The sequence below is a fragment of the Rhinatrema bivittatum genome, chromosome 9, assembly GCF_901001135.1.
Source record: "Rhinatrema bivittatum chromosome 9, aRhiBiv1.1, whole genome shotgun sequence".
In the NCBI taxonomy this organism is placed as follows: Eukaryota; Metazoa; Chordata; class Amphibia; order Gymnophiona; family Rhinatrematidae; genus Rhinatrema; species Rhinatrema bivittatum.
Genome location: NC_042623.1, coordinates 129,016,460 through 129,041,967, shown reverse-complemented (window position 1 = coordinate 129,041,967; position 25,508 = coordinate 129,016,460). Strand labels below are relative to the sequence as shown.

Genomic DNA, 25,508 nt, shown 5'->3' with positions numbered 1-25,508 from the left:
CTGAGGATATATATTTTTTTTAACAAGACCTATTTCCGCAACTGCTGGAGATAGAAACTACTGTAAACTGTCTAAGTCCACATCCCCCTTATAGCCAGCAATGAGATCACAAGGGGAAAAAAGGTGTGGCCTCTATCTCCAGCAGCTGTGGAATGAGATATCTTCCACTAGTCCAGACTGGTTTAGCAGGAAGGGAAAAAAAAAAGTATTGTGGTCAGATTTTAACTATATAAGACCAGAGAGCAGAACCTTTACCAAATTCCAGTAAATATTATAAAACCCTTTGCATTGTATAGTGCCTTGGTAAAAGTCTTCACACTATTATACATTTTTTACATTCTGGTGTCTAAAAAATACAAATCAAAATGCACTGAAATAGGAGCAAGTTTGCTTACCATAGACTGTGTTTTCCATAGATAGCAGGATGAATTGGACATGATCTGCGGGTGACATCAGACGCACTGACCAGAACTCTCTCTCCAAGCTAGTAGAGCTTTGAGTTCTACTGAGCATGAGGGAGTTGTCTCGGTCTCCTCAGTCTATTTCAAAGCTGATGGAGTAGGATAGTCTGCTGTCTAGAAAAGAGGGCAGGCATCTCATGTCTAATTTATCCTGCTATCTATGGAAAACACTATTTACGGTAAGCAAGCTCTCTCTTTTCCATCGATAAGCCGGGCTGAATTAGATATGATCTGTGGGGAAACCCAAGCTAAGGGTCGCAGCGGAGTGGTTTTGTTGAGCAACCTGGACTCCGGCATAGATACCAGACCATTTGTGAATGAGATGATGCAGCACCGCTTTCCCCACTGATCTATCTGTAGAGGCTAGAGTCCAGACAGTAACGTGAGGTGCAGATATGCACAGACAACCAAATAGCTGCTTTACAGATGTCCTTGATTTGAACATCGAGGTGTGCAATGTAAGTAGCAGCTGCTCTAACCTGTTGAGCCTTGACTGGGTTAGTGAGATCAAGTCCAGCAGTAGAATAACAATGTTGAATGCAGTTTATAATCCAGTTAGACAGCGTTCTCTTACTTACGCATACTCCCAGCTTGTTGGGATTGATGGAAATGAAGAGTTGGGACACTTTCCTGTGAATACGGCATTTGTAATATGCCAATGCGCTCTTCTAGTCCATTGTGTGAAATGTCTTTTCTTTCTCATGTGCATGAGGTTTGGGGTAAAATGTAGGGAATATGATTGATTGGTTTAAATTGAATGCAGAAACAATTTTCAGCAGAAATTCCAAATGCCATTTTAGTACTACTTTGTCATGAAAAAATTGCAAGTAGGTGGAATAGTGAACTAGGGCTTGCAGTTCACGGACCCTTTGAGTGGAAGTAATAGCTAACAAGAATAGAATTTTTCATGTCAGGTATTTCAAATAAGCTGTATCTAGCGATTCAAAAGGAGGCTGTGTAAGGGTGCTTAATGTCCCACAGTACTGATGGTCTCCTGAGTATATCATTGCTTTGGATAAACTGCCAGCAGTGGAAGATGCTGTTCCATTTGTCTTAGTCTTTTTGAAGAACTGGAGCAGTTAGATTTTGATGAAAGGTGTTGATCATCATCTGAGAAAGACTCTTGCATGGAAATGAGGGATTCTGTGATGACTTGCATCAATGGATGAGTCAATGGACCTGTTCTGGATGTACATGCCTTTGATGCATCAGGCGATGGATGGTTTGTGCATCGAGGTAGAATGAGTTGTTTGCACCGGTACAGGTTTGGCTAGATGCGTTGAAGACTTTTGCACCAAGGATGTCGATGCAGATGGCATCGGCAACGTTTGCATTAATGCTTGTGTTGAGTTCCTGTGTGTCAAGTGTGTCGATGCAAGGAGCATCAGACACATCAATGGTACTTCAACTGAGTGGTACTTCAATGCTTCATGGGACCTCTCTTCCGGTTGGTGCTTACTGGATGCACCGGAGGACGTGTGTTTTTGGTGCCAGTTTCTCAAAGCGCTTCAATACCATCAATGCTTCTGCATTTGTTTTCTGCTGAGGTATCAATTGCTTTTGGTTTGTTGAAGGTTCTGTTTCTTTTTGCACCAAGTGCATCAATTATTCTTGATGCTTTGATTTTGATGGCACTTTTTGTTTGAATCAGACAACTGAGGTCGCTGCAGACTAGAATTTTTCCAATTCAACTCACTTTGTTCTTCCCTATCGGAATACTCTTTGCTTAAGTCAAAACTTTGAGAAGAGGAGGAAGAATGACAACTCCACAATGCAGATTTAGTAGAGGGCCTCAAGGAAGTTATCCCATTCGTTCACAGGCTGCACAATTCAGTTGGTCATGGTCTAGACCCTAGGCAGTGATAGCAAAGCTCATGGTCATCTATCTTAGACATAATGCCCCTGTGAGGGCAGGTCTTAAAACTTCTGGTCAGTTTTCTTGACTTATTTTTTTTTTGGTAGAACTGAAAAGTACTGTTTGGGGGTTGCTATAAGTAGTGAGAGAAGACTTGCCAAAAGCCCCACCAGGGGCTTTTGGCAAGTCTTGGGGGACCCTCCTGACCTCCACAAGACTTGCCAAAAGTCCAGCGGGGGTCCGGGAGTGACTTCCTGCACTCAGACCATCAGCTGCCAGTATTCAAAATGGCGCCGATAGCCTTTGCCCTTACTATGTCACAGGGGCTACCGGTGCCATTGGTCAGCCCCTGTCACATGGTAGGAGCACAAGATGGCGCCGGCCATCCAGTGCTCCTACCATGTGACAGGGTCCAGCCAATGGCACGGATACCCTGTCACATGGTAAGGGCAAAGGGCCATCGGCGCCATTTTGATTAGTGGCAGCCAACGGCCCGGGAGCGGGAGGACAGCCCGGAGCGGAAGATCGCTCCCGGGACCCCCACTGGACAACCAGGTACCTGTAAAAAGTTTTTTTTTGGGGGGGGGTCAGTTTTAAAGGGTCGGGTGGGTTTTTTGTTTATCGGCTCGGGCGCAGCAGATAAACAAAACCATGATCGGGCCTGATGCAAAAAAATCCACATGTGAATCGGAACCGGAATCCGAACCGATTCCGGTTCTGATTCACATCTCTAATGTTGGATGGTATGGCTTATCCATTTTTGGAAAAGGATTGGATGGTTTGGTAATCTACTCCAGTGCTGTTTTGGACAGAAGAATGGATTTTTTCTCTCTCTCTTTACTTTTTTGGGCTAGTGCTGCAGAAAGGCTGTGAACTTTGAATTAGCCTACTGCTATATTGCAATGGATTGGGACAATTCAAGGGACTTTGGTTGATATAAGTTGAACAGTTCACTTCTTTATTATGTTAATAGGTTTAGAGAGAATTAAAGTTTGGGAGATGAGGCCCTTGTGTGTCTAGAGGGACCCCAAAAATCTAAGATTAGACAATGTTATTTTTATGTGAGATATGGTGGTTTTTCACCATGCTGAGGAAGGTGGATATAGAGGGGTGGGTAGGGGGGAAGGTTATTTGTATTTTATGAAGTGACAGAAGGTCATAGTAGGGCTATTTGATCATTCCTATGGATGTGGATGGTCAAATGAACCCCCTCTCAAGGTTTTCCTGGATGTACTGAGATATAGCTTTAGCTTCTGGTAGAGAACAGGGGGTATACCCATCCCTGAGGTGGGGTAGTGCCTAGAATAATATTAATGGCACAATTGATGGGTCAATGCTCTGGTAAAGTCTCTGCTTTCTTCTTAGAAAATACATCCTCAAAATCAACATACTGCAATGGCAATACCACAAAGATCATGGCTAGTGGAACAGGAGATAAAGATCGAACTTAACAGAGACAAGAGGTATGGCAGTGAAGACCCGACTTTCGGCTCGATACAGTAAGGCCGCGGTAAAAACAGTGCGGCAGTGTCAGGCGCACCCTTCCTCCCCGCACCCACAGTTCTCTTCACTAACTCCCCGATACTCTCCTCTAATCGCATGCAAATGCATGCCGCGGCTGTGAAGCGTTAGGGAAGGGTTATGCCCGCGCAACCCATTTTACTGTATAGGCGCTGTAACAGCGCCTATACAGTAACCTGGGTGCGCTGGTACCTGTCATTTCAAATGACATTTGAAATGACAGGCACCAGGAAGTGTAAAAAAGTGTAAAAAACAAAAAACCTGTGTGTTATATTAAAAAAAATGTTAAATACCTGTCGGAGGGCCGTGGTTCCAGGCGGCCGGTGGGCGGCGGGCAGCCATCAGCGGCATCCGGTAGTCCCTTCTCCCGATTTCGCACGGGCGGGTCGGCAGCGGGGGGGGGGAGGGGGCGGGCAGCCATCAGCGGCATCCGGTAGTCCCTTCTCCCGATTTCGCACGGGCAGGTCGGCAGCGGGGGGGGGGGGGGGGGGGGGCGGGCAGCCATCAGCGGCATCCGGTAGTCCCTTCTCCCGATTTCGCACGGGCGGGTCGGCAGCGGGGGGGGGGGGCGGCAGCAGGATCCGGGAGCGGCGGGTAGGCAGCAGCGAGGTCCGGGGGGCAGCGGCAGCAGGATCCAGCGTGTTCGATCGGGCAGGCAGGTAGGTGGCAAAATAAAGATGGCCGCCTGCACGGGAAAAGCGTGCAATTGGCCGCTGAAGACGTGACGTCACGACGTTTGGCGTCACGGGGTGTGACGTCACGTCTTCAGCGGCCAATTGCACGCTTTTCCCGTGCAGGCGGCCATCTTTATTTTGCCACCTACCTGCCTGCCCGATCGAACATGCTGGATCCTGCTGCCGCCCCCCCCCCCCCGCTGCCGACCCGCCCGTGCGAAATCGGGAGAAGGGACTACCGGATGCCGCTGATGGCTGCCCCCCCCCCCCCCCCCCCGCTGCCGACCCGCCCGGGCGAAATCGGGAGAAGGGACTACCGGATGCCGCTGATGGCTGCCCGCCCCCCCCCCCCCCGGCTGCCGACCCGCCCGTGCGAAATCGGGAGAAGGGACTACCGGATGCCGCTGATGGCTGCCCGCCGCCCACCGGCCGCCTGGACCCACGGCCCTCCGACAGGTATTTAACATTTTTTTATTTTTTTATATAACACACAGGTTTTTTGTTTTTTACACTTTTTTACACTTCCTGGTGCCTGTCATTTCAAATGTCATTTGAAATGACAGGTACCAGCGCACCCAGGTTTTTTGTTTTTTACACTTTTACACTTACCGTAGCAGGCCCGAGCCTTGCTACTTTTTCGTTTGTTTTTTTTTTGCTTCGGGAGGAGGGGACCGGACGGGACCAGGGCGGGTAAGCAATGTTTTTACACTACACTACACTAACTCCTACTAGGGGGAGGCGGTAAACTAGCAGGTTAAGGCCGCGGCAGAACAGCGGGTTACGGAGGAGATAATATTAGCGCCCGTTACAGTATCGCAGGGGAATAGCTAATTCCTTCATTATACAGTTTTTTCGTTCATTTACATGCTGGGTGCGGAAAGGGTTTAGGAAAGGGTTTAGGAAGCGCTAAGGACTCGTGAAACTGGAGACTGTATCGCTGAATGGCCTTACTCGTCTGTATTGTGCGCTCCCAGCACGTTACAGACGGGGAATCATTAACTCAATGTTACTGTATCGACCTGTTTGCTAGTTGCAGGGTTCCCCAGTTGAAACCGGGAGAATGAAGCTGCATCCAGGGCAATCCCAGCACAATTGGGTGTACAGCCTTCTCAAGGATGAACAATGTTATCTCCTCTAAATGTAGGGCACCGGTGCGAAGGCACAGTGTGGCAGTCGTTAACGATGGAAGAGATAATTAATGGTGGGTCCCTGGGAACTGTCGTAGTTTCAGATGATCCACCAGGTCCTTCATTATAAAGTTCCCCCGGCCACCGCAGTTCACTAACATGAGGGTGGAGAATACATGATCTCCCAAAGTGATCTCCATCAGAAGAGTAAGTTGGGGAATGGGAACAGTATAGTCTTAGGGACATCTCACCACTGGTTCCTAGGCTCAGCAGTTTATCTGTTTTATGGGACATTGTGCCAGAAAATGTCCCTTCCCTGCACAGTAAAAACAAAGACTCAGGGAAGGGCAATGCTGCTTCTCCTCCAACATGATGTGGCTCTGCCCAAGCTGCATGGGTTCCTCCAGATGGACTGAAGCAGGCGTTGACGCCAAAGCTGGCGTACTAGGATGTGAGAATGATAGGACCAATAACCCCTGCCTGTGCAGTATTCGCAACTTCCAAGCCCGCTGTTGAAGCCGCCAGTCAATCCTCCCGGTCAGAACAATGAGGGCGTCTAGGGAGTCAGGCAGTTGTTGGTTGGCTAGTTCATCTTTAATTCAGGAGGACAATCCATCTGGAAAAAAAAAAAAAAAAAGCTCCAGAGACTGTCCTCCAGCCAGCTTAGTTCCGTGGCCATAGGGAGGAACTCAATGGCATATTCCATCAGGGGTCTGAAGTTCTCTCACCACTGGATCCTTCCAAAATCCACCCCCCTTTGAAATTAACCTCCAGGGCACCACACTCAAGATCAATCAATTTCTAAATGGCCTCCAACACAGGATAAAAACAAGAGGCTTTATGCAAGGAGACCAAAATGTGATTTTTCTTTGGCTCAGAACTAGAATCTGTCCCAGGCATTCCCAGCATTTTCAAAGACTGGGAAATAAGTGCTGGCAGCTCATCTCTAAGAAAGGACCGCAATATAGTCCTATACGGTTCCAGTCCAGGAGGAATTTCCCCATCCTCCAGGGAGTCAGAATCAGCCTCAAACTCTGCAGCATCTAGATCACTATCTGGAAGTTCTACTGCTGATCTAGGTGTATTCCCTCTCTTAAAAGCAGCAACAGGCTGCGGCTCTGCTCTGGCAAGACTGAGCTGGGCTGAGGACTGCACCTGAAAAAAGGATTGCAACCCTTGGAAAAAAATTCTACCCAAGAAAAGGCAGAAAGATCAAAACCAGGAGGCACCTGTGCTGCACCCACTGAGCTACCTTCCCCTGTTGATGAACCAGTTAAGTGAGTTCCAAGATCAGGTGTTCCTCCTGACATGTCTTTATCCAGACACTCAGCAGGCTGGGAAGAACCAGGTTTAGTAATATCAGAGGAAGATAAATCTCCCTGAGCCTCCAAACAGTGCTGGCACAAGTTAGAGGGCTCGCCAGCCCCTGAGATGCCAGAATATGGCAGGCAGCGCATAGGGACAGGTGCTTAGATTTCTTAGCTATAGCCACCTTTTTTTTTTTTTACTACAGCCATAAATTAGGAGTCTAAAAATTAAGCATCCACAATTTTAGTAATCCCAAAGATAAGCACCCAAGCAACGCGCACAAACTAAGCACACAATTTAGCGCGCACTAGCCTGGACACCGCTCAACCTGGATGCCCACGTAAGCATCCAAAAACTGGATGCACAACCAGATGCACTGCCTGAACTGACGCTCCTGAAGAGGGCAACTAAATGAACAGGCAAAGCGTGCAAAGCACTGTCACGGCCTACCACGCAGCACATAGGAGAAAAGCTTCTGAGCAAGGACTAGCAGATAAAAGCTGCTCAACCCACCAGGCTGCCCACATCCCTTAAGCCTCGATTGGGACAAATGTTGGAACTGCACACTGAGCATGGAGACCAGATATAGAGGAAGCCCTACACATAAAACCTCCTTATACATCTCTCTCTCTCTCTAGGAGTATACCCTGTCTCTACCAGAAACTAAGGCTATATCTCAGTACATCCAGGAAAACCTTGAGACGGGGTTCATTCGACCATACTCTTTCACAGGAATTATCAAATAGCCCTACTATGACCTCTCGCCACCCTGTCACTTCATAAAAAACAAATAACCTTTTTTTTTTCCTTACCTAAGCTCAGCCTTTCCTGCCTGAGTACAGAGACTGTCTCCAGCTACAGGGGGAAAGGGCATATGCCATCAACGCTCGGCTTCCTGCAACAGCTGCTTGGGCAGCTGAAAGGTAGCAAAGTCTACGCCGGCTGAAAAAACAACTACTGGACCAAGGCACTCATCTGAGGGACCACAGAAATCACCTAAGGAGTTCTCAACTGAGGGAGGGACCGTTTGGTATCACCACAGGAGAGGAGGATGAATTAGATTTTGGAAGAAGAAATAGAAGAAAAATTAAAACAATCCCCAGTAGGGAAATGCTGGAGACAGAATACTGGCAGGCTGATGTCACTGCAAGAGTATAAATACTGTGATGTCAGTTTGCTCCGTCTCCATCTGCCGGTAAAGGTGCATAACTCACTGGTCCTGGACCCCTTCTGTCTACGTGCTAGGAAAATTACAATTATCATCGCTTGGGCAAATAGTAAATTAATTGCTTATAACTGGTATAAGTACATGAAACCATTTCTGACCACAGCATAAACCTGTAGTTTAACGATAATTCTGCTTCAATTTTGACTCCTAAACTGTGTATTTGACTCTTGGCAGCATTGATATTGTCACCAACCATAACAGAAAGACGCCTATTGGAACAATTAGCTTACTAGATCGTAAAATTACAAATATAGCAATGATTCTTGTTAGGGTTTCCAGATATATGTTGAATAACGAGGAATAGTAATGAACCCTGTGGAACTCCATACTCTGATCCAGGGGTTCCCAACCTTTCAAAAGGTTTCTCTGACCCCCACATACTTCTCTTTAAATGTTTGCACGCCATAACAAAAGAAAGAATGAGATGCACTCCAGAATCATTCATAATGCATACAAGTTTGAGCTAAACTGAATATGTAGGGAGAGCAATTACCAAAGCTTTCTAAATTGCCCTCATAATTGAAAGCCAATCCACCTTACAATCCAGCTGCAATGGGGAAAAAGGAAGCAAGTTCAAACAAGTTCCAGGTTGGCAACTTGTGACCCTGCAGAAAACCAGCCCCGGTATCTGCAGACCTGCAATCTAATTTTCAAAGGGTAGCTGCCCAGTGTGTGCTTTTGAAAACTCGGGCTGGCGGGAGAAAGCCATTACCTTGTGTTCCCGTGTACTTTTCATCTGCTTTTGAAGCAGGTGCAGAGTACGTGCATGAAAGTTTGCAAGAGGATTTCAGAATTAAATCCTTCCATATGCTTTCCCTCCCCCCCCCCCACCCCCACCGGTTAAAGTCCGTATGCTGTTCACAGCGTAAACTACTTTTGCCTTCAGTGGCGGGGAATAGTAATTTTCAAAAGGGTCTTTTTACATAAGTTAATAAGAACCAATGCAAAACGGGTTCATTTGTAATTCATCATTTTAAGATGGTTTTGTGTTCCGTTCCATAGAGCATGGAAAATATATTCTGGCTCATAAATTATTGATTGTCAATGTGAAATCAGGAGGCATAGAAGTAAATACATTTACTGCCTTTGTAAGTATTGCAATTTTGCTAGTCTTTTGTGAAATTATTTTTTCATTATCTTTTTGGGGTTTTCATCATTGATTCTTTTTCTATTTTTTTCCAATTACAGCAGAGTTCCAGTACTGTATTTTGATAAACCTCTTCTTTACCATGAGAGACTATCTGCAAACAGCATCCATAAGAATATACCCTCAACTTCAACCCGTTGTTAAATGAACAAATGATCTGATAGCAATTTTGGGACTTATGTTTGTAATTGACCAACAAATCCCCCTGATGAAGCTCATTTAGCGAAACAGTGGCCTCTGTTGGGGTACACCTTAGAAAAAGATTGTACATACCAGTGGATATATTTAAACCAATTTTGTATACATTGTATCTATTTTGTGAGGGTTGTGGTTAAGAGTGATACAAATTGAAAATTAACAATTATTGAGTTCTCTTTTGAAAGAGATTTATTAAAGGGTTTATTTTTGGAATGAATGTGGTGATTAATGTTGTAAGATTGAGTCTGATGTATGGTATGTCTGCTATATATATATTTTTTTTAATCTCATATGGGTTTGAGAGTGTTGAGGGTTTTTTGGATTATGAATATTGTTCGATATGTAAAACTTTTGTGCAAAATTCTTGGGCCAAGTGGTAAAAAAAAAAATAAAAAAATGCTAAGTTGAGATATATAATAAAAATGTATTTTATTGCTTAGATAATTTGATTCCCTTTAATTTTTTGGTTTGTTTCACAATTTTTAGGGAATTGTATTTTCCTTTATTACCGTGGTGGAAGATAGTGTGTCAGTGATATTTCTAGGAAGCTGGCAACCCTGCCACACTCCGGGGAACCCAGCCTACTGCTTCCCTCTCCTTCCCCAGCACCTGCCCCCTGGAGACCTGGGAATAATGGTGGAGTCTGTTTGTAGCACGCACTCTCTCACTCATGCCCTCTCTCCAACACAGTCTTGCTTCCTCTCTACTCCCCCCTCTTTTCCTCTCACTTCATTTTCCATCTTCCCCTTACTTCCCCACTCATATTCCCCTTTCCTTCTCACTCACCTGCCTTCCCTTTCTCCTCTCACCCCACCTCCCTTTTTTTTTTTTATCTCTCCCACACCCTCTTTCCCTCTCATTCACCCCTTCCCTCCCTGTATTCCTTTTCCCTGTCACCCACAACCCACCCAGGGCCACTAGTAGCATATGTGCTACCCACGCCTCATTCTGTTTATTTTTAATGTTTCATTTTTGTTTTTCCAATCAGGGCCAGTGTAAGGGTATTACATTGCCATCTCCATACATAATTAAAAATTATGCATTTCTTACAGATTTCACATGAAAAAAGGACATTCAATGATAGTCTGAGGTAAAAAATATCACTTATAAACAACATGTATATTACATTTATATTCCTGCTGAAACCCTACAAAAAAAGAGACTTGAAATCCATATGGTATTAGATCTCATTTTTATCTGTGTTGGGTGGGCTTGGCCCTCAGAAATTCAAGAGTAAAATTAAATTACAATATAGTAAACCTCCCATACCATAATAGTTTACTGCCAGCACTCAAACAATACCAACCCTACCTATGAAAATGCAAGACTACAAATATTACACCAGGCCCTAAAACACCAATGCACCTTATATTAAGAAAGCAAAGCAAGACAGGCTGCTATATAACCCTACACAGAAACTACATGCCAACAGAAAACCTCACCTTAGTCACACAGGCAGAACACATACCAACCCCCAAATACAGAATAAAGAGTCCATAAAGCATGCATAGAAATGTGCAGACAAAAACTGAACTGGAAACCACAACAAGCCAGGCGCTCTATGCACATCTCCATGCCTCATAAAATATCAAACAATAAAATCAAGAAATATTTAACATCAATTATAATAGTTAAACCATGCTAATAAAAATAATAAATATTTCAAAATAGCTGACAAACAGAACATACAAAGATTTTTGCTGACTATCCTTCCGCATCTACACATGGCTGTTCTTGTAACCTGCCCTTAGGAAGCATCATAAATACTTATCATTTATCAGTATCACACAAACTTTCTAATAACTAAGAAAATTAAAATTATTCTTAAGTCTAGATGGGATCTTTTGGGGTTTGTTTGTTTTTTTAATTCTTGAAGTTTCAAAATGTATTCAAATATGTACATAGCATCCTGTTAAGTCACTGGTATTTTACAAAAAACGTAATACACTAAAATCGCTACTGGTCCAATGATACAGATACTCAATTTATAAAGTGGAAGAGAACAGGTAAAATACCACCACTGCATCTAAAGTTTTGTTACCCAGCCTGGAGTGCTGACCCTTCTGTCAGCCCCAGTCTCCTCACTTTCTCCATAACCTGGAGTACTGACCCCTTCCTCAGCCCCAGCTGGGAGGCATCATCCATCTCCAGCAACCACAGCTGGCCAAAACAATTACCACATATTGGCCTCAGAAAAAAATCTGCAGCATTCGCTAGAGCTACACAAACCTTCATTTGGGCCCAAGCACAGAAGAAAATCTCTAGAAATATCATTTCCCCCCACCCCACCCAAAACAGCAGATCTGGAAGTACCACACTCAGGATTCAGGGGAGGCAGGGACTGGAGTAGAGTGATCAATAAAAGCCCCAGTGATCACTTCACAGCCACATCAAACTGCTGCCACTCCAAGCCAAGCAGAGGAAGCCCGGTGAGTTCATGATTCTCCTATGGCTGGTGCAAGGGTATTGGGCACCTCAGCCCTCCCCACACACAATTAAACATTATGCAGTTATAACAGATTTTACTTGGGGGGGGGGGGGGAAGAGACATTCAAAGTCCAGTCCAAAGTAAAAATATCACCGACAAGAACTTGTATGTTTACATACCCTGCTGTGAGCCAACCAGAAAACCCTGCAAAACAAAGTCATTTCTAACCCATATGGCATTATGGGTTCCAAAGTCTAAAAACTGGAAACCATTAACCTAAAACACTCCTTGCTGTTATATCCTAATTGACAGAGCTAGTCATTAAAAAGTCACACAAGTAAAGTTCATATGAAATGACAAGATTAACGCTGCAGACAATTCTTCCCCTAAAGCAGAAAGTCCCAAACGTGGCTAATATTGCAGATCTTAGTAGTGCTTGATAAGTGTTTTTATTTGCATAACAAAATTCTAAAAAGTTGGATTTTATTTGTGGGGCTTTATAGGTGGGACTTTATACCCTCTTCTCTATACCTGGGAACATTTGATTTACAGATGCCCTGAAGATGTCTTGGATTAGCAGGGTGGGAGGAAGCATGGTAGTGTTGGTTGTTGTGTGCACAAACTTTCTTCCCCCACATACACACTTCTCCTGCACTTGCCCCCACACACATACTCTCCCCCTCCCACACAGTCATTCACTATCCACCCCCACCTCCCCCATACACACTCACTCTCCCCCCTCTCTCACACAGTCATTCACTATCTACTCCCCACACACACACACTCACTCTCCTCCCTCCCACAGTCATTCACTATCCACTTCCCATTTCCCCCAAACACACTCACTCTCCCCCTCCCACACACAGTCATTCACTATCATCCCCCCCCCCCCCCCCCCCCCACACACACACACACACACACACACACACACACACGCTTTTCTCTCCCTCTCTGGAAGCACACGCAATAGCAGCCTCCTCTTTCAGTCAGTTCAGCCCATGGGACAACTCCACTTTTTATGGGCTGTACAGGCTGAGGCTGCTGCTGTTCTTTCTTTGGGTCAAATACTGCTACCTTGTTTCTTGGGCCTCACACTTTCAACACCAATAGATCTCCTACTCCTCTGCTTTTCTTCGACCACATGGGTCCGCCCACCACCTGGTTTCCTGCATCTTCACTATTCTTCAGGCCTGACAGTAAGACTTCCTGCTCTTTGCTTTTCTTCAGATCTGCGGCTCGTGCTTCTCCAAAGCTGCTGCAGCCAGCTCCTACCACTGCAATGGCACCGCCTTCATCCCACTGGCAAGGGCCCACAACACCACCTCTTTTTCCAGGCCCGCACCAATGGGATGAAGGAGATGCCCTGTAGTCTTCACCTGCCAGCACCCAGGCAAAATGGGTGCTATTCTCTGGGCACGTGGGGTAGGTGGTTTTGGGCAGGGATTCTGATTTGTACTTCCTACTCTACCCGATGTTATAGAAGGCTTTGCGAGATGGAGTTTGAGTGAGGGGGTCTGGCTGCTCTTCTTCGGGTTTCCCCACCTCCCAGGTTAGTTGCCTTTAGCTATGAGCATGCTGCTCCTGCAGCCAGTGCCTCTTGTTTCCCTTTCGCTGGGAAGAACAAATGTTAGCTATTTAAACCACCCGGGACTCCATATTTACCTTAATATAACAATTAACTCCACAGCATTAGGGCAATTCGTTATCACCTCAAATGCATAGATAGGCATATATGTATCATATGTATCTAGTTTAAAACCCCTGCTTCTTTTCTCTGTTCCAAGTTATATTACTCCCTTGTTTTATTGTAACTGCAACTCTTAACTTTCACTTGTATATTGTTTACTATTACTACTACCTTTATAATTTATGTTATTTATTGTTATTTATTGTTATTTATGACCTCTTGTTACCTCTTCACTTGTTAATTGTAAACCGACATGATGCGATACCCATCGCGAATGCCGGTATAGAAAAACTTAAAATAAATAAATAAATAAATAAATAATATTTATGGAGCACCCTGCGGTGCAAACCGCTCTGCAGGAACAACAGAAGAGGAGCAGACACTGGGCAGGAGGAGGTGCAGCAGCCTGAAAGAGAGAGCCCCCCCTCCAGCTGCACTTGTAAGGCTAAAATCCGGACACTTTCTGGACATTTTATCCTCCTTCCTGGCTTCTGGACACTCCCCCTAATTTCCATACAGTCCGGAGAAAACCCGGACAGTTGGCAATCCTAGACTGCAAATGCAACCCGCAGGGACCTTGCTCAGCCAAAGGCCAAAGCAGCAGGGAGGTGGCAGAAAATAGTGAGCCTGAGTGGTGCCTGCACCTCGGTGACATACATCTCACCTTTTTTTTTCTTCCAGATGTGTGCAAATAGAGGGGTGGGCCTGATGCAATACAGTCCAATGAGGGAATTAGCACCTCTACAACGCGTGTCCAATGCGGATTGAACATCTAATAGCATTCATCACATGCAAATGCATGTGAAGGAAGCTATTAGCTATTCACTCCCAATGAAAAAAAAAATGTGCATCTAGGATGCACATTTTAGCGATCAGAAATTAACGCCTGCCTGGAGTAGTTAATAGCCAAGCGCTCCTAAAACTAGTACAGAAAAGCAGGGGGAAAAAAACTGCTTTTCTGTACTGCCTCTTAATATTGTTGCAATATTAAGTAGGAGGAAAAACTAAAGTAAACTAACTTTAAAAAACAAAAGTGCCGGCAGTCGGGTGCAGGAAACGGACGCTCAATTGACAAGCGTCCGTTTCCTGAACCCCTGGCTGTGCAGCATTTAGGGAAACCGACGCAGATAAACTCAGCATCTGTTTTCCTAACCAGCGACTGCCAACACTCTCAGGCTCTTGTTAGCAAGGAGGCGCTAGGGGCACGCAAGCGACCCTAGCGCCTCCGTGCTATCGCGACTCCTAATTTAAATATTGCATGGCGCCCCCAAGGGGAGCTCGTTAAGAAAGCAGGTGCTGACTGTTCAGCACCCGCTTTCTGCACATAAATATTGCATCGGCCCCGGGGAGGGCACTGTTTGAGGCATACAGCAGATGAAGCACGGGTGTTTTAAGGTGAGCATTTTTTGCCACCTCAAAATTCTGCAGCCTGAAGTGTCCGCCTAACCCTGCCTCATTATAGAACCGCCCCTGTGGGAAGCTGCTGCCAGTTAGCTGGACAATTCAGTACTTATCTGGCATGGGTGACCAGAGAAGAACAGACTTATCTGTGGATATTTTAAAACTTTTATAAAACATTTTTCCCCTTTTTTTTTTTTTTTTTTTTTTTTTTTTTTTTTTAGAGGTTTTAAGTGCCAGTTTGTTTCCAGTGCTAAAAAAGGAGCACTGGCTAGATGCAATCTTTCTGCATCAGGGAGTATGGCCTAATGCTCTCATTTGCATGGGATTTCCATGAGAGGGCGCTGTGCAGTTTAGTTTATCGGCTGAGTTTATCGGCATCTGTTTTCTACCAGTGGACAGCCGAGTCAAGAAAACCGATGCCGGTTTTCCTTACCGGCAGACAGCCACGAAAACCGACGCCAATAAATCCGGCATCGGTTTTCGTGACTCGGTTGTTCGCTGGTAGAAAACAGATGCCGATAAACTCAGTGTCTGTTTTCGTGATGAGTCCGACTGTCAATATATTTTTTTTTTGTTTCTTTTATTTTTCATCCTACTTAATATCGCAATGATATTAAGTAGGAGGCAGTACAGAAAAGCAGTTTTTTCTGCCTTTCTGTACTTTTTTTTTGATGTGCACAGCTATTAATGCCTGCTCCAGGCAAGCGTTAATAGATGACAGTTAAATGTGCGTCCGGAGTCTCAATGCGTGGATCAGACGATGGTGCAAGGAAGAGGGATTCAGTTTTGTTAGGAACTGGGGAACCTTTTGGGGAAGGGGGAGTCTCTTTCGAAGGGATGGGCTCCACCTTAACCAGGGTGGAACAAGACTACTGGCGCTAACCTTTAAAAAAGAGATAGAGCAGCTTTTAAACTAGAACAAAGGGGAAAGCCGACAGTCGTTCAGCAGCGCATGGTTCAGAGAGAGGTATCTTCAAAGGATACTAATGATGCATTAGAATTAGGGCATCCCGACAGTGAGGTTCCAATAATTAGAAAAATAGTCCAAGTGCCTGTAACTAAAAACTCACCTGAGCTAAAAAATTCTAACTTATCCCTATCAATTAAAAAGCAGAATGAAAATACAAACAAAACAAACTTTGAAATGTTTGTATGCTAATGCCAGCAGTCTAAGAAGTAAGATGGGAGAATTAGAATGTATAGCAGTGAATGATGACATAGACTTAATTGGCATCTCAGAGTCATGGTGGAAAGAGGATAACCAATGGGACAGTACTATACCGGGGTACAAATTATATCGCAATGACAGAGAGGCGCACCCGGCAGGAGGTGTGGCGCTTTATGTCCGGGATGGCATAGAGTCCAACAGGATAAACATCCTCCATGAGACTAAATACAAAATTGAATCTTTATGGGTAGAAATCTCTTGTGTGTCAGGGAAGACTATTGTGATAGGGGTATACTACTGTCCACCTGGTCAAGATGGTGAGACGGACAGTGAAATGCTAAGAGAAATTAGGGAAGCTAACCAAATTGGTAGTACAGTAATAATGGGAGACTTCAGTTACCCCAATATTGACTGGTAAATGTATCATCGGGACACGCTAGAGAGATAACGTTCCTGGATGGAATAAATGATTGCTTTATGGAGCAATTGGTTCAGGAACCGACGAGAGAGGGAGCAATTTTAGATCTAATTCTCAGTGGAGCACAGGACTTGGTGAGAGAGGTAACGGTGGTGGGGCCGCTTGGCAATAGTGATCATAATATGATCAAATTTGATTTAATGACTGGAAGAGGAACAGTGTGCAAATCCAAGGCTCTCGTGCTAAACTTTCAAAAGGGAAACTTTGATAAAATGAGAAAAATTGTTAGAAAAAACTGAAAGGAGCAGCAAGAGGCATGGTCATTGTTAAAAAATACCATTCTAGAAGCACAGTCCAGATGTATTCCACACATTAAGAAAGGTGGAAAGAAGGCAAAACGATTACCGGCATGGTTAAAAGGGGAGGTGAAAGAAGCTATTTTAGCCAAAAGATCTTCATTCAAAAATTGGAAGAAGGATCCAACAGAAGAAAATAGGATAAAGCATAAACGTTGGCAAGTTAAATGTAAGACATTGATAAGACAGGCTAAGAGAGAATTCGAAAAGAAGTTGGCTGTAGAGGCAAAAACTCACAGTAAAAACTTTTTAAAATATATCCGAAGCAGAAAGCCTGTGAGGGAATCAGTTGGACCGTTAGATGATCGAGGGGTTAAAGGGGCACTTAGAGAAGATAAGGCCATCGCAGAAAGATTAAATGATTTCTTTGCTTCAGTGTTTACTGAAGAGGATGTTGGGGCGGTACCAGTAATTGAGAAGGTTTTCATGGGTAATGATTCAGATGGACTGAATCAAATCACGGTGAACCTAGAAGATGCGGTAGGCCTGATTGACAATCTGAAGAGTAGTAAATCACCTGGACCGGATGGTATACACCCCAGAGTTATGAAGGAACTAAAAAATGAAATTTCAGGCCTATTAGTAAAAATGTGTAACCTATCATTAAAATCATCCATTGTACCTGAAGACTGGAGGATAGCTAATGTAACCCCAATATTTAAAAAGGGCTCCAGGGGCAATCCGGGAAACTACAGACCGGTTAGCCTGGCTTCAGTGCCAGTGCCAGAACATATAGAAAGACATGGTTTAATGGAACAAAGTCAGCATGGCTTTACCCAGGGCAAGTCTTGCCTCACAAATCTGCTTCACTTTTTTTGAAGGAGTTAATAAACATGTGGATAAAGGTGAACCGGTAGATGTAGTGTACTTGGATTTTCAGAAGGCGTTTGACAAAGTTCCTCATGAGAGGCTTTTAGGAAAAGTAAAAAGTCATGGGATAGGTAGCGATGTCCTTTTGTGGATTGCAAACTGGCTAAATGACAGGAAACAGAGAGTAGGATTAAATGGACAATTTTCTCAGTGGAAGGGAGTGGACAGTGGAGTGCCTCAGGGATCTGTATTAGGACCATTACTTTTCAATATATTTATAAATGATCTGGAAAGAAATACGATGAGTGAGATAATCAAATTTGCAGATGGCACAAAATTGTTCAGAGTAGTTAAATCACAAGCAGATTGTGATAAATTGCAGGAAGACCTTGTGAGACTGGAAAATTGGGCATCCAAATGGCAGATGAAATTTAATGTGGATAAGTGCAAGGTGATGCATATAGGGAAAAATAACCCATGCTATAATTACACAATGCTGGGTTCCATATTAGGTGCTACAACCCAAGAAAGAGATCTAGGCGTCATAGTGGATAACACTTTGAAATCGTCAGTTCAGTGTGCTGCGGCAGTCAAAAAAGCAAACAGAATGTTGGGAATTATTAGAAAGGGAATGGTGGATAAAATGGAAAATGTCATAATGCCTCTGTAACGCTCCTTGGTGAGACCGCACCTTGAATACTGTGTACAATTCTGGTCGCCGCATCTCAAAAAAGATATAATTGCGATGGAGAAGGTACAGAGAAGGGCTACCAAAATGATAAGGGGAATGGAATAACTCCCCTATGAGGAGAGACTAAAGAGTTTAGGACTTTTCAGCTTGGAGAAGAGACGACTGAGGGGGGATATGATAGAGGTGTTTAAAATCATGAGAGGTCTAGAACAGGTAGATGTGAATCGGTTATTTACTCTTTCAGATAATAGAAAGACTAGGGGGCACTCCATGAAGTTAGCATGGGGCACATTTAAAACTAATCGGAGAAAGTTCTTTTTTACTCAACGCACAATTAAACTCTGGAATTTGTTGCCAGAGGATGTGGTTAGTGCAGTTAGTGTAGCTGTGTTTAAAAAAGGATTGGATAAGTTCTTGGAGAAGAAGTCCATTACCTGCTATTAAGTTCACTTAGAGAATAGCCACTGCCATTAGCAATGGTAACATGGAATAGACTTAGTTTTTGGGTACTTGCCAGGTTCTTATGGCCTGGATTGGTCACTGTTGGAAACAGATGCTGGGCTTGATGGACCCTTGGTCTAACCCAGTATGGCATTTTCTTATGTTCTTATGAATGCCTAATAACCTCATTTACATGCATTTGCATGTGATGAGCACTATTAGATTCACTCCACGTTGGACGCACATTGAATATGTGCTAATCCCCTTATTGCATTAGGGGATTGATTAGCACCTATTCTACCCGTGTCCGACTGCCGGTTAACAGTATAGCAGTCAAGAAAACCATTTGGGTTCGCGTTAGCAAGGAGGCGCTAGGGTAGCGCAAGCTAACACAACCCCCTAATTTAAATATTGCATGGCACCCCCCTTGAGGGCGCCTCGGGCATGTTAAGAGAGCGGGCCCTGACAGTTCAGTGCCCGCTTTCTACGTGACTTTATTGCATCGGCCCCAGAAAATGCAAGTTGAAGTGAAGGCAGAAAGGGGCACTCAGCTCAACACACCTTTCTGCATTGGCCAGCCTGTGTGGTGGTAGGTTTTTGAAGGAACCTGTGAATTTTGCTTGTTTCACAACTGGTTTTACTAAAACAAATGCATAGAAACATAGATCATTCAGTATGTGGACCTTCCTCTTTCCCATTATAACTTTGAAAGGGATGGATCTCGCTCTGCCAAACTGTCAGATCGATACTCTAAGGCCGCGGTAGAAACAGTGCGGCAGTGTCAGGCGCACCCTCGTTCCCCGCACGCACAGTTCTCTTCACCTACCGCTCAATACTCTCTTCAAATTGCATGCAAATGCATGCCGCGGCTGCGAAGCCTTAGGCAAGCGTTAGGCCCGCGCAACCCATTTTACTGTATAGAGCGCCTATACAGTATCCTGGGTTCGCGGGCCTAACTCTTCACGGCCGCGCTGGTATCTGTCATTTCAAATGTCAGGTACCAGGAAGTGGATGTTCCCCGATGCTCGGCAAACTTTCCCCCAGCCCCCGCTCACCTGCCCTGGCCCCGTCCGGTCTCCGGTGCAGCCCCAGTCCTGTCCCCTCCTCCCGAAGCAAAAAAAAAAAAAACCGAAAAAGTAGCAAGGCTCAGGCCTGCTACGGTAGTCCCTTCTCCTCTCCCCCCGATTTCGGAGCTCATGGCGGCCAGGTGGGCTTGCATTCATCCAGGCAGAGGGAGCCGGCGGCGAAAGCGGCCTCCGGCTCCCTCTGCCTGGATGAATGCACGGCCCCTGCCGGCAGTGAATGAATGCCCATGCGATTTCGGCGCTCAAGGCGTGACGTCACGACATGTGACTGCCTTGAGCGCTGAAATCACACGGGCATTCATTCACTGCCGGCGGGGGCCGTGCATTCATCCAGGCAGAAGGAGCCGGAGGCCGCTTTCGCCACCGGCTCCCTCTGCCTGGATGAATGCACACCCACCCGGCCGCCTTGAGCGCCGAAATCGGGAGGAGAGGAGAAGGGAGAAGGGACTACCGTAGCAGGCCCGAGCCTTGCTACTTTTTCAGGTTTTTGTTTTTTTTGCTTCGGGAGGAGGGGACAGGACTGGGGCTGCACCGGAGACCGGACGGGGCCTTGAGCGCCGAAATCGCACGGGCATTCATTCACTGCCGGCGGGGGCCGTGCATTCATCCAGGCAGAGGGAGCCGGAGGCCGCTTTCGCCGCCGGCTCCCTCTGCCTGGATGAATGCACGCCCACCCAGCCGCGGCCTGGATTTAACACGCGCCCGCCGGCTCCCACCACCGCCTGGATCCAACGCGCGCCCACCCGCTCCCGCCGCCGCCACCTGGATGAACGGGCGCCCATCCGCCCGCCGGCTCCCGCCTCTATGACCGCACGCCTGGGGGATTCGGAAAGTGACAGGTATTTATACATATATATAAACAACTTACGCTGCAATGTTTTTTACACTTTACGGTTTTACCCCCATTTTTTACACTTTATTCCCGTTTTAATTTTCGAACACCACACTAACACCAAGTAGAGGGTAGGCGGTAAACTAACAGGTTAAGGACGCGGCAAAATAGCGGGTTACAAAGGAGATAATCTGAGCGCGCGTCACAGTATCGGAGGGGAATAGCTAATTCCTTCATTATACAGCTAATTCGTTCATTTACATATCATATACATGCTGCGTGCGGAAAGGGTTATGCGTCTGTTTTAAGAAGCGCTAAGGACGCGTGAAACTGGAGACTGTATCGCTGGATCGCCTTACGTGTCCGAATTGTGCGCTCCCAGCACGTTACAGATGGGAAATCTTCAACCGCACGTTACAGTATCGACCTGTGTGTGTGGAGGTAAGTCATGGGGGGCGGGGATGCATACAACGTCTCCATCTTCTAAAGCTGAGTGATCAGGGTAGGGGGGCACACAGCAGACACAAATTTAGGACTTTTCCCCAAAAGAAATCCATAGGGGAGCTGCACTGAGACTATCTAGAATATCATGCTTTTGGGGGGGGGGGGGGATTTCTAATTTTTCTCTTTTTAGTATTCATTGACTATGGGGAGGGGGGGTTGCTTTTTTCCTCTATTTTCACGTTTCCTTGTTCCAAGTACTATCCAACCTCTTTCAGCTTCTTCCTCTTTCTGCATCCTACTCTTACACCTCCTCCTCATCCCAAGCAAACAGGCACTTTTCCTATCCACTTAACCTTCCTCTCCCTTTTCTGACCCTTGGAAGCCACATCTTGTGCCAATTTTTAAGTACCCAAGCGCCGAACTATAGACACCAATTTTAAGGTTTTAAAAACAGAAAACGTCGCTGAAAAGGCTCACTCAATAACCAACCAATAAAGCTGACTACAAACAGAAGAAATGAAAACAAAATACAAGTTAAAGCTGGCAAAATATATTAAGAAATACTACAAGACTGAAAATACTTTAGTTGCAGGCAACAAACCACAACTAAAGCAAGAGCAACCCGAAGTCAAATCTGAAATTCCTAACAGCGTAGGGAATTAGGGGGCAAATTACAAAAAAAAACCAGGAATTGCTAAAAGGCTTACAAAAGAGAACCGAGCAAACGTGCAAAGGAAAATTGCAAAAAACGAAGAGGGAGACAAGACCCTCGGCAGTTGAAAGGCTTCCGCTGTAATGAATCGTACAAGTGCTGCTGCTGCCGCTCACCTGCAAGTGACCTGCCGAGTCCAACCTCCCGAGGTCTGGCTCGCCGCGCCTTGCCTTGTTGTTGTTGTTGTTGTGGTTGTTGTTGTTGTTGCTGCCGCCGGCGGTCTGGCGAGGCGTACGGCAGCGGTCGAGAGCGAGGCCACTACCCTTCTACCCGAAGCCCCCACAACCGGCGCATCCTCCGCCATTACTGTTCACAACATTGCTGCAAAATCTTTCTGCCACTTCCGGAAAGCCATGCTTCCGGTCAAGGGAAGAGCTACTTTAGGAAACTGAAAAGTCCCGCCTGCTTTCTCCTGTCAGCCTGCACGTTGAGAAGTCGGGGCTCGTTTGTGATGGGGGTTGGGGGGGGGAAAAGGTTTGACACAGTAAGGACAACTTGCTTTCAGTACTAGGTCATCTGGTTGCGCCTCCTTAATGGTGTACGTTGAGCTGCCATGGCCGCTTCTGGTTCACTTTCGGCCACCCCCATAGTTCACAATTTAGTTGGGATGGGTCCCAACTTCTAACCGTTGGGATCTCTGGGGTGTAAAACAATAGAGGGTGGGACACAATTCAGGAGGAGCAGGTACAGGAGGGGGATGGGGGATTAGCATAACAGGAGCCAGTTGTTCAGGGCCGGTATGGGGCGGATGTGAAAGATAAGGGGATAAAAAAAAGCAGGCAGGTGGAAGTTAACTATTGAATGCTTCAGTGGCAGGGCAGAGGGAAGGGGACAAAAGATTAAAGCAGCAGGAAAGAGGCTGGGAGGCAAAGGTTTTTCATTTTCAGAGGTTCAGCTGGGAATCCTGTTTGTTTCTTGTAGTATAAGGACAACTAGGCAGTGCTTATAAAGGAGAAGGTTTGTGGCAGTCCCAGTACAGCACTGTGTGCCAACCTCTCTTGTTCTGAAGAACAAGAGAGGAGATTAATCCAGGGTGCAACAGATGCATAGCAATTGAATATCAGATACATGGGGTTACCTATATAGTAATCTTCAACGTGAGAAACGGACTAAAGGACGTGGAAGAAGATGATTGTATATGTAGCACATGTAGTTATTAAACTACAGTAACGCAGTGTAGACTGGACAGAGGCGGATTTTCAGTTTCACTACATGGCAATAGTGCCTAGGAAGCAGCAAAGCAGATGGTGGGAATAAAGAAGAGGCAGATAGAGTCTCTGGTCAGTGAGGGAATGGAGGGGAGAGAGAGAGAGAGCAGAAGGAATGGCAAAGGACGGTGAGGGACCAGATAGAGCAGGGCCAATGCTAGCTTTTTTGCTGCCCTGAGAGAACAATTATTGTGCTGCACCCCCCTTCATTCAGTCTCTTTCTCAGTGCACACACACAACATATTCACAATATAGCAGAAAGGCAGGGGACCAGAGGGATGCAGGATGCAGCAGGGAAACAACATGATCAAAACTGGCTAGATGGTGGCGCAAAGGGCACCCTCTGGCCCTAAGATCAGGTAGACTGCAGGAACAGAGAAGATGGGTTTGTTGTGTGTTGTGCAGACACACAGCAGATTCATACACACACAGAATGGGGGGAGAGGTGAGAGAATGCCTAAGATGATTATCCTCTTTTAGGAAGAAAAATGCTGTGAGAGCCATATTAGCCTCTGAGTTTTATAAACAAGTTAATTTATATCCAATTGGTTTAATGCGGAGCAGAGATGTATAGGTAGTAGTAGTTATCTGTGGCATGATGTGGAATGGGCTTTGGCACTTAGCCAGGAGCAGTAAAGCAGGTAATCTGAATTGCTAGTAGTGATAGTATATTGTATAAGTAGCTGTTTTATATATATACAAAGACTGGCAAATGGATGGGTTCCCCAGCAATGATAAACTGCATTTTTTACAAAAGGATCTGAATAGTAGCAAATTCACCAGATAGGGGTTGCTGGAAAAAGCTGATAACACCAGGTATCACGGGGAAGAGAGTATGTGTGTATTATATGCTGCATGCAGAAGTTATTTTGCTAGGATGAGATTAATTTTGGCTAAACTTGTCTACAAGTTGTACTTTCAAAGAGTCAATAAATAACAAGAGCATACAGTACAAGAAAATAATAGTTCAATTACATTTTGCAAAACTTCTGGAGGTTAATTTGCTGTTAAATTATAACTTAAAGGGCAATGTAAGAAAAGCATAGTTCTAAAAGTTTCTTCTGGAGATTGATTTATTTTATAATACCAACAGTCTTTCAATTAATTAACATATTAATTCAAGGATGGTTTCATTTACCATCACAGCTAGCTACGGTCTTCTTTGAAAAAGCTGGTTAAACAGAGAGACAACAATTATCCTCAAACAAAAGTTTGAAAATAAGCAATTCTCAGTTTTGTGACCTGTAGGAATGTTAAAGTTGGGGAGGTTCACAATATGCGTATGAATTAACACATAGCGACTGGAAATGGGTCTTTATCCTACAATTGTGAGATTAGAGTAATGCTGTGGGAAAGTATATTCGCATCTGTACGAAGCTTCTCCAAAACTAGCTTGGAAATTGCGTTAGGACATGTAGTATGAATGCTCCAATCAAAAACCAACTGTAGGGTAAAAAGGTAGAGATGAAGTTTGCCATAATTAGAGCAGAGCAGGTCAGGAATTTGTGACCAAGAGAAGGCCAGGGAGCTTATGAACCAAATGGGTGGGGGTCAGACAGTGATGTCTGCAGAGCACAGGATGAACAAAAGGTTTCAAACAAACAGCAATTAACTACTACTTACAAGATAATTAGGCTGGAGCCAAGAGGCCCACGATTTTAGTTAACTATCCATTAAATTCTGCTTTCAACCTAATTGTAGGCAAACATTCAAGTGGTGTCGATGGTTAATGATTATTTGGGCGAAGAACTGGGTCACATTCTGAGCATATAGTTAAAAATAAAGATTATGCAGATCTGGAGTTCTAGTAGTACTAAGTAAATGTACAATTTGTAGGTACAAAGAGGGAAGTGGGAGCATCATGTGCACATATGCATTCATATGTACATAAGGCATGTATTCTTAGTTACCTTAGTCAACCTACAAGGGTATAATCAGTCATTGTCAGAGCTGGGGCTGCAAGTTGGCTACAGTAGGAAGTTGGGGAATAAAGCAGATTTTTCAAAGCTTGGCACAGTTTATCTGCTATAGACAGATAAAAAATATTTTAATAATAACAACAAAGGTCACTGAGCTCGAGCTGTACACATTAGTAAACTGCATCCTAATTGTGAGATAGACAAAGGTATATAAATTCCCTCCCCCACACTCAGGCAGGCTGCTACAGCTGTTACGAGAAATGGGTTTTGAATGTTCCAGAATAAGTGTATTTTATAGCAAAATATTAATGTGCTGCCACATTAACAGTTGTCTTAATGCAGGTTACTGACATCTGTGGCAAAGTGGTGAGTCATGAGGATCCCAGCAT

The 25,508-nt window shown here is 45.0% G+C and overlaps 1 protein-coding gene across 4 annotated transcripts in view; it reads right to left on the bottom strand.

The window, feature by feature from the left end:
- Nucleotides 1-22,337, bottom strand: part of MKRN1 (makorin ring finger protein 1) — a 180,669-nt gene extending 158,332 nt beyond the window's left edge. For 3 of the 4 annotated variants that reach the window (XM_029615775.1, XM_029615777.1, XM_029615780.1), the window contains exon 1: nt 22,109-22,337. In XM_029615775.1, the coding sequence (XP_029471635.1) occupies nt 22,109-22,296 (188 nt within the window). In that variant the 5' untranslated portion in view covers nt 22,297-22,337. Of the gene's footprint in view, nt 1-1,039; nt 1,621-22,108 lie in introns of those variants that run through there. The other variant, XM_029615776.1, reaches the window with a different exon arrangement.
- Between the last annotated feature and the right edge of the window lie 3,171 nt (nt 22,338-25,508).